The sequence below is a fragment of the Phasianus colchicus genome, chromosome 6 (assembly GCF_987193195.1).
Source record: "Phasianus colchicus chromosome 6, bPhaCol1.hap1.1, whole genome shotgun sequence".
NCBI lineage: Eukaryota > Metazoa > Chordata > Aves > Galliformes > Phasianidae > Phasianus > Phasianus colchicus.
In genome coordinates, this window is record NC_143441.1 from 28,716,747 (window position 1) to 28,729,700 (window position 12,954).

The window sequence follows — 12,954 nt, forward strand, 5'->3', positions numbered from 1 at the left end:
AGGAACATGTTGCAGGCAGAGTTGACCTAGTGACATGGAGTTCAAAACAGGAAGAAAAGGCAGGCACCTGACCCAAAGTACTGACAGGATAAAATGGGCTAGAAACTAGGACAAAGTTGCATAGGCAACTTTGCTTTAGTTAAAAAAGAGATCAGAATCAAAGCAGTGGTTTGTCTGGCAGATATTTGTATCTTGAGTGCAATGGTTTCATCTCCATTGACTGCAGGTAGTAGCAACATGATAGCATCTGTTTGGAATCTTGGATTTAGGAGCTCTTTTGTATGTTTAATCATAATTTCAGCTCTTTTGGATATTATTAATTTCTGCTCTCAGGCAGCCAGTTGCTAATTGTAGCTCTGCAACTGCGTTTGTAAGATAGATGCAACAATTCTTGTCAAGATCTTTGGGGAAGAATTAGCTTAGTCAGGACTCTCTAGGAAACTGATACATGTGAGTCCATGCCTCCGGCTTGAAAAACTGGAGGGAAGGAGAAGGAGAATTAAGAAGCGTTAGAGGTAACTTGAGGACTAGGGGAAATTACCTTAGATAAGGTGTTTCTAGGTCAATCATTCTCATGTATCAGAGGCAAGAGGGAGAGTTGGCTTGGCCATGGTATTTAAGTTACTGAAATTCTTCAATCACCTCAAGAATTTATCAAGATTCAGTGCTCAAAATCTCATGCATGAATGAATTCAAACAGCAAATAAGCATTTATTTTAATACTTATGGTTATTAGCTATAAAGGAAGTTGGGTTTTTCCCAAACATTACTTTGTTTAGGGCTCCTTGCATCTGCCTCCTGATATCTGCTGTAGTGTATGCACGTAAACTAATCTTCAAAAGCTTCTGCATGGCTTTTAAAGCTCCAGTGGAGAGAAATGGGCAGTTTTTAGGGTAACACGAATGAAACTCTAGAGTCAATTGTTTGTGTGATCTTCATCCACTAAGATGATCTCAAGTAACAACATCTGAGCTAGTTGCACCTAGAATATCCTACTGGAAGACATGCCTTAGCGCAAGTGCAGCAGTAAGATTTTGTAAAGTTAATCTGTTGATCTCTAGCCAAATGAATGGCAACTAGCTATGAATGCTTTTCTAGAAAACCCCCAGTTTCCACAAGCTGGATCAGGTGTGAGTGACCTGGGGGACTCAAAGGAATGCTGCTATACGCAAGGAAAAACTCTGGCAAATACTGAGCCAAAGTAATGATTGCAATTTCAAAGATACTACGGGAGCTAAAGTAGCTGTCCTCAAAGAATTGCTGAAACAAGCCATGTCCTGTCAGGAAATGTGTCAACAATCACAGAAAATAGTGGATCCCTTTTGGTGCTTCCTGCAGTGTTAAGGGTTATTACCCATAAGTATCAGAATGCTTTTAATGAAGCATTTTTAATATACCAAAAAGAGAAAATTTAGTACAAATTTATTTTGTTTAAAATAGTATCAAAATAATTGCAGTATCAAAAGATATTAGTTCAACTAAAACTGAAGGTGAATCTGAAGCTTCCCTTATCACACAATTACTATGTTTTCTAGGTAGCTAAGGTTTCAAATGTAATTGCAAATAGATTTAAAGTACAGAACATTGTCATCCAGCCTTAAGAGATTTTCAGGTTGTTCTGTTCCATTCTGGGAGATGATAAGGATCTCTAATAATAAATATATATATGTATGTATATATATATATGTAGTTTAAAAATTTACTAAATACAGCTTAAAAGCTCCAAAAATTTTCTTTTTCAATTACAATCTATTCAGTGCCTCAGGGCAGCATGTTAGAGGCAGAAGAGCTTTCAGAATATGACCAATTTCCTTATGAAAAAGTAATCAAGACCCTGCTTCTGTAGAATAGTGTAGCAGCAGAGAGACTGGTTGGAGTAGTACAACAGAGAATGTGTTTATTTATTTCTGTTAATTTCATGGGGCTGAGAAACTACACTGTATTTTCAATTGCATGATGTACAAGAATCTAGAGCTGTGCACTGTATCAAAGCTATCATGTGTCTGTGTGAAATGCAGTTCTGTCATATGATACTTTCCTTGCCGTCCTTACCCAAGTATTCTCCTGTCTATAGCATCGTTATTGTCTCTTCCAAGGGGGGTCAGAAGGAGAATAGAAAAGGAAGTTTAAAATACTATGGCCTTACCCATGAGAAATGATACACAGCATGCAAAAAAGCCTGAACTGTAAAGCAGTAATTTAAGTTCGATTTTATCTTCACACTAATCGGGATATGCTTATATTTTTATTACAAATCAGCAGAAGCAGAAAAAAAAAAAAAAAAAGCCCTTCAAGTGCTCCTGATTCTCAGATTAGAAGCACAGCTGAATGCTAAAGCTCACTTGAATGCGTTACTGCAGACAGCCCCTGGCAGCTCTAATGCATTTTAGCTGATGGATGTTGGTGTTAGACCTGAGTGTGTGCATGCACATGTGCTTATGTGTATGCTGCAGTGAAGGCTCAAGAGAACTATGCTCTTAAATCAAGAAAAGGTATAGCAAGGGCTGTAACATTCTAGTGGGGCAAATTCCACTATGCCCAGAGCAGAAATCACCCTGTGGGTATCCAGGAAGGGCTTCTTTTCCCAGTGCAGTCCCAATTTAGACCTGACTATCAGGGACTTCTTTTACCTAAAGACTGCGTATCACTGGCACAAGTCCTGGAATTTTTTCAGTAATTTTTAGAGTCTGGTATTATGGAACTGTGTCTCATTGAAACCTTCAGTAACTGTTGCAATACAAATGTTAATCAACAGTGAGCACTACTATTGAAATCAAGGGGAATAACACTGTAACTCAGATGAAAATGTGAGTTATCATCAAAAGCTATTTTTCTGTGAAAATTAAAGCTATTACAGCTGTTATTTTGTCTCACATTTTGATTACAGAAGTGAATGAAAACATTTCACTAGATATCATTTTGTGAGAAGGAAAACTGAGTGTAAGAAGGATACTATCACAAATTCAGAGAGGATGAGATGGTGAAAATAGCTAGCATGAAGCTGGTTTCTGTGACAAAGTTTGCATGAAAGCAGTCAGGTTTGGGGGCATAACATTACAATTATAATGTGATTTTTTTTACTAGTTCTTTCCTTTAGACAGCTTCGTGGACAGTATAAGCAGCGCAAAACTTATGTTGAAATCATGGAGATTCGTTTGTTCTGGTAGAAATAAACAATATTGAAATAAAGGAAATAACTTCTACCAGCATAGAATAAAGACTTTATGATCATTTTATTTGTATACAATGATTCAGCTCTAGTTTACAGAGAAATGTGATTGTTCCTAGTGCCAGTAAATGACATGCTGCAGCTTTAAACTAATCCATATTAAGCTGCATTTCACTATATTCTGTGTCAGAGTGGTATAGTGTTGCTTATACTACTTTTTCTTTATTGATTTCTAGTTTTATCATTTGACTTATTATGTATGTTCAGTTTCAGGACTGTACTGAGCGTGCTGCAGTGAGAGCTCTGAAGTGAATTAGATGTTTCAATTAAATCTAAAATCTACTAGAAAAATAGTTGTAGGCAGCTGAAAAGTCTTTGTGCCATCTTGTTTTCTTGATTAAGTCCATACAGGAGAGAGTGAGCTGGAGCTGTTCAGCCTGGAGAATTGAAGACTCTAGGGAGACCTCATTGCACCCTTTCAATGTCTAAACAGGAGCTATAAGGAAGAAGGGAATAGGCTCTTTAGCAGGGTGATAGGACAAGGGGAAATGGGTTCAAACTAAAATAGAGAAGATTTAGATTCAAAAAAAAAAAAAAAAAAAGTTGTTTACAATAAGGTAGTGAAGTGCTAGAACAGGTTGCCCAGAGAGGTGGTGGATGCCCCATCCTTGAAGATATTTAAGGTCTGGCTGGACCAGGCTCTGAGCAACCTGATGTAGTGTAGGTGTCCCTGTTCATTGCAAGGGAGCTGAAATGATATTTAAGGGTCCCTTCCAACTCAAATGGATCTATAATAGTTAGAGGTTTTTTTTATCACTTTAGGATACCAGAGAGTTTTCTCAATCTTCTTTTCAGAATCAGTTGCGATCATTTGCAGTTAACATAATGTTTAATTTAACTTTCAGTTACTTCTGTTTTCTTTTCTCATGGTATTCCTGATAGATAGAAACAACTCTGACACAGAACACACAGGTTTTTAACAGCAGTGTTAAGGCATTATTTGCTTGTAATTCTGTACTGACAGAAAGTAAGAATCATGGGTAGCAATTCCACAGAACTGGCTATTCTTTCAAAGCTATCATTTTTTTTTTAGGCAGAAGGGCAAACAATACTTCTTTTGCTTTCAAGAGTAAGACAGATAGACATGCAGTGGTAATTATTTAATCCTTTATAGGAATGCCAACATTACCTTAAATTTACGTAATCAAGCCTAATAGGGTGAGGTGCATGAGCATATGTACACAAGCAGGGGCAGTTGTAATTAAGTCCAAAATGGCAAACTCAATTAGTATATCATTGGAACTAATTATGCACCTTTTTTTCTAGGGTACTTTACATATCTTACAAGAATAGCTTTGGTTTTTTAACAAATTTGATGTACATCTGCTTAGCTTAAAATGTGACAGATATTATCTGCATGTGTTATTCTGCCAAAGTGATTTTACTTTCTAGTTAGGCATTTTGAACTTCATAAATGTCATTTCCTAAAAGTAGCTTTTATCAGTGTTCTTCATCAGACCACAAATGAAGGGTTAAAGGAGATGAACAGAAGTATACAACCTCTTCTTTAAATATTGTTTTTACATATTATCCTTACATGTTCATGGAACAGAGATTAATACATGCAGTAAATACTGTTCCCACACAAGGGAACAGTTGAGTCAAAGAAAAACCTGCAGAATGTTGCACATACCAAAGCATGCTAAAATTGGGGTTAGTACCATGCAAGACTTCGGAATTCTTTGTGTAGCACATGGAATAGTTTAGCGACAGTCATTATTTTTTATAAAACATTAGCTTTTCTATTCTCAAACTTATGGCATCAAATTCAACTTTAAGAGCAAACTGCAATAGGTGCTTGCATATGTTGGTTTAAAAGTGCAGTAGGTGTTCCTTTTCATAACTTCATAGCTTAGGTGATGTTATTACAGTTCTGTGATAACTAGTAGCCAGGTTCTTTTTGCTTTCTCTTCTGTACTCTAAATACTTTGTCCTAAAAATACAGCCTGTTTTATTTTGTGCTTAGGTTTCATGTAGTCTTTATAACAGTCAGGTATGCCAGAAGGTGTTACGCTTATTTCATGCAGAGATTTGTGCTGATTCCATCTGCTGGTGGAGTTTACCCAGAGTTCCCAACAGGAAAGTTTGCTATATTTCAGGAATTTTTCCCTCTTGATTTACTTCCCCCCCCTGCTTTCCACTCTGTACACACACTGTGCATGCTTTTCAGATCAAGTAAGTGAGAGGCTGGTTGACAAATGAGACTGAAAGCATCTGTTTCTGCTTTTATACTGGAAGTGCTGAGACAAAAAATATACTGCATTTAGTTTGGAGATAATTTTTTATTGGCTGAACTGTCCCTGAAATTGGGTTACTACTGAAAATAAATGTCGTGTTTTATCTTAGACCAAAACATGGAAATACCATAGAAGTCACAAATGTTTCTTGAAAATATGTAAATTAAAAAAAAAAATCCAAATTTTAATAGCAATATACTGAACAGGGTTTTTTAATGGGATGTAAGATTTTATTTATATATTTATTTTTAATGATGTCAGTCTTGAAGACTGGGACTTTTCTGTTTGACTATCAGCTTAGGAAGCTGCATTTATATTCCCTTACAATCAAGCATCCCAGAGTCTGAATTTCAGACACACAGCATTTAGGATCTTAGCACTGATTATTAATCTATTTTAAGTTTTTAAAAATTATTTCATTTTTATATGTCTTATTAGTTTATCAAGCAATTAATAAGACACTTTTTTTTCCAGATTTTTCTCATGTGTTCTCTTTAAAGAATTCCATCTTTTAAATATTATGCTTTGATATTTCCATTGGAAAATTAAAAGCAGTTTACTTTTCCTTAGAAAAAGGAAAAGATGGAGAGTAGTAATCTTTTTTTTTTTATGTCAGCTGTACGTTGGTGAGATTTTCATCTATTGCATAAATCTTTTAACTGGCATCTCCTGCTTCAGATGCTAGAAGCTCTTTCATTGTAAAGTGCCCACCTTACCTTTGAATCAGTACAGTTCTCTTTAGTCAGTAAAATCCCAACACATCTCAGACCAGGATTTTGAATAAATTTTGTATGGTGTGCATGGATGAAGTGAAATATGTGAAATAAAATTCGCAGAACAGAAACCACAGTGTGATTCTATTTGTCCTGCCTTGGAAAGTAATTGCAGAGGAAGGAGAACTTTAGTATATGTTGCATAAACTGCCCTTTGAGCAGAAAACTAAAGTGTTGTTATAATAATTTGTGCAGTTTTAAGTAGATTATGCTTCATGAGCATAGAGGTTTTATTCCTAATTCCTGAAGCCAGTAATCTTGAAAAGTGTCTAAGAATAATTTGAATTGAAAATGTGCTCATGGGCACACATAAAAGGCAAAAGGTCATGATGATGACCTGGGGTGGGGTTCTTTCTGGGCTGTCCTGCACTGCTGCTCTACAATGGAGAGTATTTCTGTTAAATAAACTTTTAGTATGTTAAAAAAGCTCATAAACATCCTTAATTGAATAATTCTCATACTTTTAAGTCTTAATTGGTTGGTAAAATAAACATGTGACATTTGGTATCAAAACATCATGTTAAGTATTTTGAATCATCTGTATGATTATCTCAAACATACAGGTTAATATTCCACATTGTAATGAATTGCCTTTTTGTCAGTATTGTAGCTTTTAAATGAGGCACTTAATTACATGCTAAGATAAAATGCTGATGTTGTTTCTTGCTAAGTGTCCCGAAGGCTGTTTGCAGGAAGACTGTAACTGGAAATTTTACAAGTTTTTTCTTTTCTGGGCTTTTTTCTTAAGGAGTTGGAGACATGAGATGGACCTGAATCCCAATTTGTTGTATAAAGTCCCTGTCCAGACTTCCAACTGTGGAAATTAATAATCACATTTATTAGTATATTTTTTTCTTGTGGACCACCATTTCTGAAACAGAGATACTTATGTTCCCAGAAGTAACATTCTTTGCTCATTTGGCCTATGAGTGTACAAAATTGCAGTCGACCTTGCTGTACTCTCACAAACAAACTAGTGCTGTGATACACTGAAGAGCAAAAGGATTCTGATCTCAGCTGCATCATTGGAAAGTATAGCTTTATATTTGACACATTGCCATCAACTAGAATTAAAATCTCACCTGTGAGAGTCTTCACTTTTCATCAGTTTTCAGTATGGTTACTCCTTCATTATGAATATATCAGACCTTTGATATGTACAGCCCTGTAACATATGCACAGTTGATCAGATGAGATTAGTGAAAAAGGGTTGTCCAATCACAGGCACGGCCACAATTCATCTGAGTAGGTCATCTGATGAATTTGTGGCACTGATCTTTTGCTTTTTTCTGCCTGGTTGGAAGTCTATTACTATAAGTGAGATAGGATGATAGGTATTGTAGCCCTAACATTTCAGATGGTGTCATGAGATGTGTCCACCACAAAAGGACCACAGATACTTGTTGCAGGATTATGGCTTCACTTCTGAAGATCAGGAACATGCAAGTTTGCCAGATCTTGTTTTAACCAAGTCTGTGTATTCTGACCAAAATAAGCTTCCTCTCTGAATTGGGCAAGTAAAGACAAGGAAATGTATTTAATTTGAGTTCAGTGTGGTTTTAATTTACTGTGAAGGTTTTTGTGGGTAAACATTTTAACTGTGAAAGAGTGATAAGAAAATCATGTTTTGTTTTTTGATAATTTTGTATTTCCTTGGACAAAAAACTAGATTGTGTAAACATTTTGTTGTATACAAATTTCTCTGCACAAAATTGTCATTAAAATGAGATATCCTGTGCTCAAAATGCCTATATCAAGTTTCTGTTCTGATACCTGATGAGAATACTAGTATTGTCATCAAATGTGTGTGGCTTGCATAACAGAATGTCTTGTATATACATAACTGGTAGTAGAAGAAAAATTTGTTAAACTAAAATTCTTTCAAACAGAAATTGTTCCTATGAAAGGAGGTCTTGATACTCTCCTTATAGCAACAAATGAGAAAAGCACTTCTATTAAAAGGAGAACTTTGACAAGATAACTTTTTGTAGCAGTTCAAAGTTACTGAACTGCTATATTATCAGTAAAAGTTTCTGACTGACTTTAAAGTTTATCAGTATATTTGCTTTCCTATAACAGGTACATGGACATGTCCTTGTGTGTTATGCAGTAAACTTATAATTCCTAATTTTAGCATGTCAGCTTGCTATAATGTATTTTCAGTGGGACAGATTATATTAATAATTCTATATGAAACTTTAATTGAGTCTGTTCAGATTTCTCATTTCTATTTTCTGATATTTCTGATTTTCTAAGTTCTGCTTGTTTCCTCTATTATGAAGTTGGGGTAGAAAAATGAAGAAAACAACTCGCTGCATAAATAATTCTCCCTTTGTTTGAAGGTTCAAGCTCAAGTGCGACATGCAAAACTCAACTTTGACAAACTGAAGACTGATGTCTGTCAAAAAGTTGACCTTTTGGGAGCAAGCAGATGCAACCTTCTTTCTCATGTATTAACAACATATCAGGTACCAAAAAAAACAAAACCTATTAACCTCCCAAATAAAGATTTCCTGTTAATATATGTTTTTCTAAGAGGTTTCCATGGCAATATTCAAACACGAGAATCTATAACTAATACTGGAGTGGAGATATAAACCTTGTGTGAAAAACAGATTCATGTTTAAGATAACATTGGACTGAAATTTTACTCTGCCTTACAGACAACACTTCTTCATTTTTGGGAAAAAACTTCGCACACAATGGCAGCTATCCATGAAAGTTTCAAAGGTTATCAGCCGTATGAATTCACTATGCTAAAGGTAAGGAATATATAGGTACATTTGTCTTCCCATTGGTAACAAATAAGAGACCATACAGTGATACAGAAAGCATTCACGTTTTGTTGAATCATGGAATGGCTTAGGTTGGAGGGAACCTTAAAGGTTATCTAGTTCCAACTCCCTTGCCATGGACAGGGTTGCCAGCCACTAGATAAGGCTGCCCAGGATCCCATCCAACCTGGCCTTGAATGCCTCCAGAGATGGAGCATCCATAACCTCTCTGAGCAACCTATTATACTGCCTCACCACTCTCTGAGTAAAAAAAATTTCTTCCTAACGTCTAATTTTAATCTCCCTTCTTTTAGTTTCAAGCCATTCCCTCTTGTCCTGTCACTATCTGACCATGTAAAAAGTCAGTCCCTCTCCTGCTTGTAAGCTCCCTTCAAGTACTGGAATGCCACAGTGATATCTCCCCAAAGCTTTCTCATCTCCAAGCTAAACCATCCCAACTCCCTCAACCTATCTTCATAGGAGAGATGCACCAGTCCTTTGGTCATCTTTGTGGCCTTCCTCTGGACCTGCTCCAACAGCTTTGCATTCTTAATGTACTGTGGGGCTCAGGCTTGGACAGAGTACTACTGGTGGGGTCTTGCACTTGGCATTGTTAAACCTCATTAGATTCTTGTATGCCCACTTTTTTAGCATGTCCAGATTCCTCTGGATGACATCTCTCTTTTATATTGTGTCAGCTGCACCACTCAGGTTGGTGTCATCTGCAAACTTGTTGAGGTTACACTCCACCCCGCTGTCTGTGTAGTTGATAAAGATGTTGAAGATGAACCCCTGGTGAAGATAGCTTATAACCGACCTTCACTTGGACATAGAGCCCTTGACCACAACCATGTGACTATGACCAGATAGTATGAACTATGAACCTGTAGTTCCCCAGGTCTTTTTTTTCTCCTTTTCTTGAATATGGGAGTGATGTTTCCCTTTTTCCAGTCCTTGGGGGCTTTGCTTGACATCTGCTGTTTTTCATATATGATAGAGAGTGGCTTGGCATCCATATCAGCCAGTTCCTTTAGAACCCTGGGATGCATGTCATCTGGTTCCATAGACATTCATTCTCGAGGTTGTCTCGGATTTGCTCTGCTCTTGCATTGGTTGGGATTTTGCTCCCCTGACCCCCGCTTAAAAGTTCAAGGACATATGTTGTCTGCCAATTCAATCCCTGTCCCATTTTTTCATTTAAATACATGTTTTCTATCAAAAACACTTCTGGCAGTAGTATCAGAAACTGCATGTAGAGTGTAGTGATTAAGGACATATTTTAAAGAAAGTCATTATTCATTATAGGCTGCACTTAAGTATATGTTTAAGTGCTAACTGGGATTGTGTTTAGTTGCCCTTAAAGAATCATGAAGTCCAGCAGAATTAAGGATTTGTGTTGTCCCCCATAATTCCACACATGAATTAATACTAAATTGCCTTTGCATCCGCTTTTGAAAACTCCCACTCTGTAAGATCTTGTCAGACTGAATATGAATACAAACATGCTCACAGTCTCCATGCCTGTGCTAAAGTACATTCTACCCTCAACCGCTCTTGGAATTACTGTTTTCCTTGACTAGTGATATTTGCTGATCTTCTATAATTCTTGAATGTGGAACATGTGCAATGTCTGACTAAAGTATTGAGTTCAAAGTTTAGATAGGTTTCCAAAAATAAGTGCTCACTCACACTGTGTATTTTTCTGATCATGTCTGCTGCTGCCTAAGAAGTTGCTCTTCCCATTGCAATTTGAGCTTCAGTAGAGGAATAGGAAAAAAAAGAAACATTAATTTCCCAGTTATCCTCATATATGTCCTTGTCCTGTAATTATTTTATGCAACATAATAACTATGTGATTGCCTGATCCTATTTATGTGGGAGAAAAATAACATTTGCCTTAAGAAGGTCTGATGGAAGGATTACCAACTGGCAGAAGAGTAAAGAATGAATAACTTTGAGTGAAGCACTGTGTGCTTGGAGAGACAGTCTAGTTGGAAAACAATTACAACTCATAGCCTCAATCCATGTATGTTTGTGCACATGACATGCAGAAGTGAAAGCTGGACTGCCGTGTACTGTATAGCCTGTGCTACTCCAGATCTCTGGGAGAAAAAGCACCTGAAGGTATAAGATTTAATATACCACAGGCTAGCATACCCGCCTGTACACGACATACTGTATTTAAAGTTGTCTTCTAGAATGTGAGCTGGGAGGGAGCAGTTTCATAGTTTTCATAAGGTGTTTGTGGGGACAATTATTTCTGCAGCTTAAAACAAACCAACCAAACAAACACATTTCAAACTTCAGTCTCTCCTGACAAGAAGACAAAAATAAAAGGAGGCTGTACTGGACAGTTTTAAAAACTCATGAACTTTTCATCTTAGACAGTCTCTAAAGGATCCTCTCTTGTAGGATAAGTCCACAATTGCTCTGAAGTTAACCTAACTCTGTGCTTCCTTCTTACATACTCCAAATTCAAGACACAAGGTACCTCCAAATTTCAAAAGAAGACAAGCATAGTTATCTTGATATTGCCTGTCATTGCCTACAGACTCTGCAGTTAAACTCTGAACCTCTTTGTTTTCTCACAGTCACCTCCTGTTGTACCAATGGCTGGTTCACAGCCTGAGCTTAACATGGCCAGAACCTGGGTAGCATGCTGAGGGACTGCTCTGGCTCATAATCTCCTGATGTGTAAAATTTTTTTAAGGATTTTTTCTCTTTGCTTTTAAACAAATCCTTTCCAGTCTGATTTGTGCAGCTAGCCTGTATTTTTGCTGCATATTTATTCTTTATTCCTTTTCATACCTATAAACATGATTATTTTAACAAGACATATGATGTTTCGAAATACATAGTAATATTTAGACATCTTGGAAATAAACTTGCACAGAAAATGCACCTATTCTATAGAGCATGGAATATTCATGGGGTAAAGGGTGAGATACTTTTAAATGCTTGTGTTCTTCTGAACTACCTCCTGTGAAAGATTTCAACATACTCTAAACTTGAAATTAAGTTAGGAATCTATGGTGGAGTAATAAAATCCATATTATCTGCACACATGTAACAAGCACTCAGTGGAACAGAAAATAACTATAAAAGTGACTGTAGTATGTTTGAGGTGCAGCCCTAGTTTGTTAATGAGAATCACAACCATTTTTATTACTTGCCTCCTGCTCTGAAAATATGTGATTTCCTGTTTTTGCAGTTACATATATGCTGAAATGTAATGGTAATCAGAGGTTAGTTTTATATTACAGTTTCGTGGAAGTCTGTTCTTGCAGAAAACAGCTGCTTGGGGATAAGACTATGTTGCTGCCTTATACTATCAGTTCTTTATTTCTTGTGGTCTCTAGAGTGTGGGATTATTTTCTTTTGTATATCAAAGTTCAGTCTCCTGCATGATCTCTTTTCCATCAATAAACCTGATGGTGGTATTATTTTTTTCTTGTGAAGTATAATTAGTGGCTGTAGGTGATCAAGAATAAGCGCAATTTCTAATGAGTAATCCTCTGGTGTAGGAGTTTACTCAATGAAAATGTTGTATCTGCTGTCCCCTTCATGCATTAAAAGCATACAATTGGAATATCTAATTGTTTAAAGTGTACATGAACTAATCTAATGTGACCATTTTTACATCTTTAATTGAAAGTTGTCTCTTAGAATATTTTTCCTTGTCTTGTATCTCACAAGGGATATTTTCTAAGGGAAAATATTGAACTTGGTGCTTGCAAATCATTTTTTACTTTTAGAATTCTAGTTCTGATGGGAGCACCTTAATGTTACTCATCCTTAATACAGAAGTACCTCTTCTGAATTAAACTGAGCATACATGTATGTAGGGTCAGCGTTTTGCTTTAAAACAAGAATTTAAGGAAACAGTGTTACTATTTGACTTAGATGTAAATTGTCTTACTGAAAAATTAGAAGGTGCCATT

General features: G+C 36.4%; 1 protein-coding gene across 7 annotated transcripts in view; it reads left to right on the forward strand.

Moving 5' to 3' along the window:
• Positions 1-12,954, forward strand: part of ICA1 (islet cell autoantigen 1) — a 69,231-nt gene that overhangs the window by 35,068 nt on the left and 21,209 nt on the right. For all 7 annotated transcript variants that reach the window (XM_031614337.2, XM_031614339.2, XM_031614338.2 and 4 more), the window contains 2 exons: positions 8,582-8,707; positions 8,903-9,001. In XM_031614337.2, the coding sequence (XP_031470197.2) occupies positions 8,582-8,707; positions 8,903-9,001 (225 nt within the window). The remainder of the gene's footprint in view (positions 1-8,581; positions 8,708-8,902; positions 9,002-12,954) is intronic.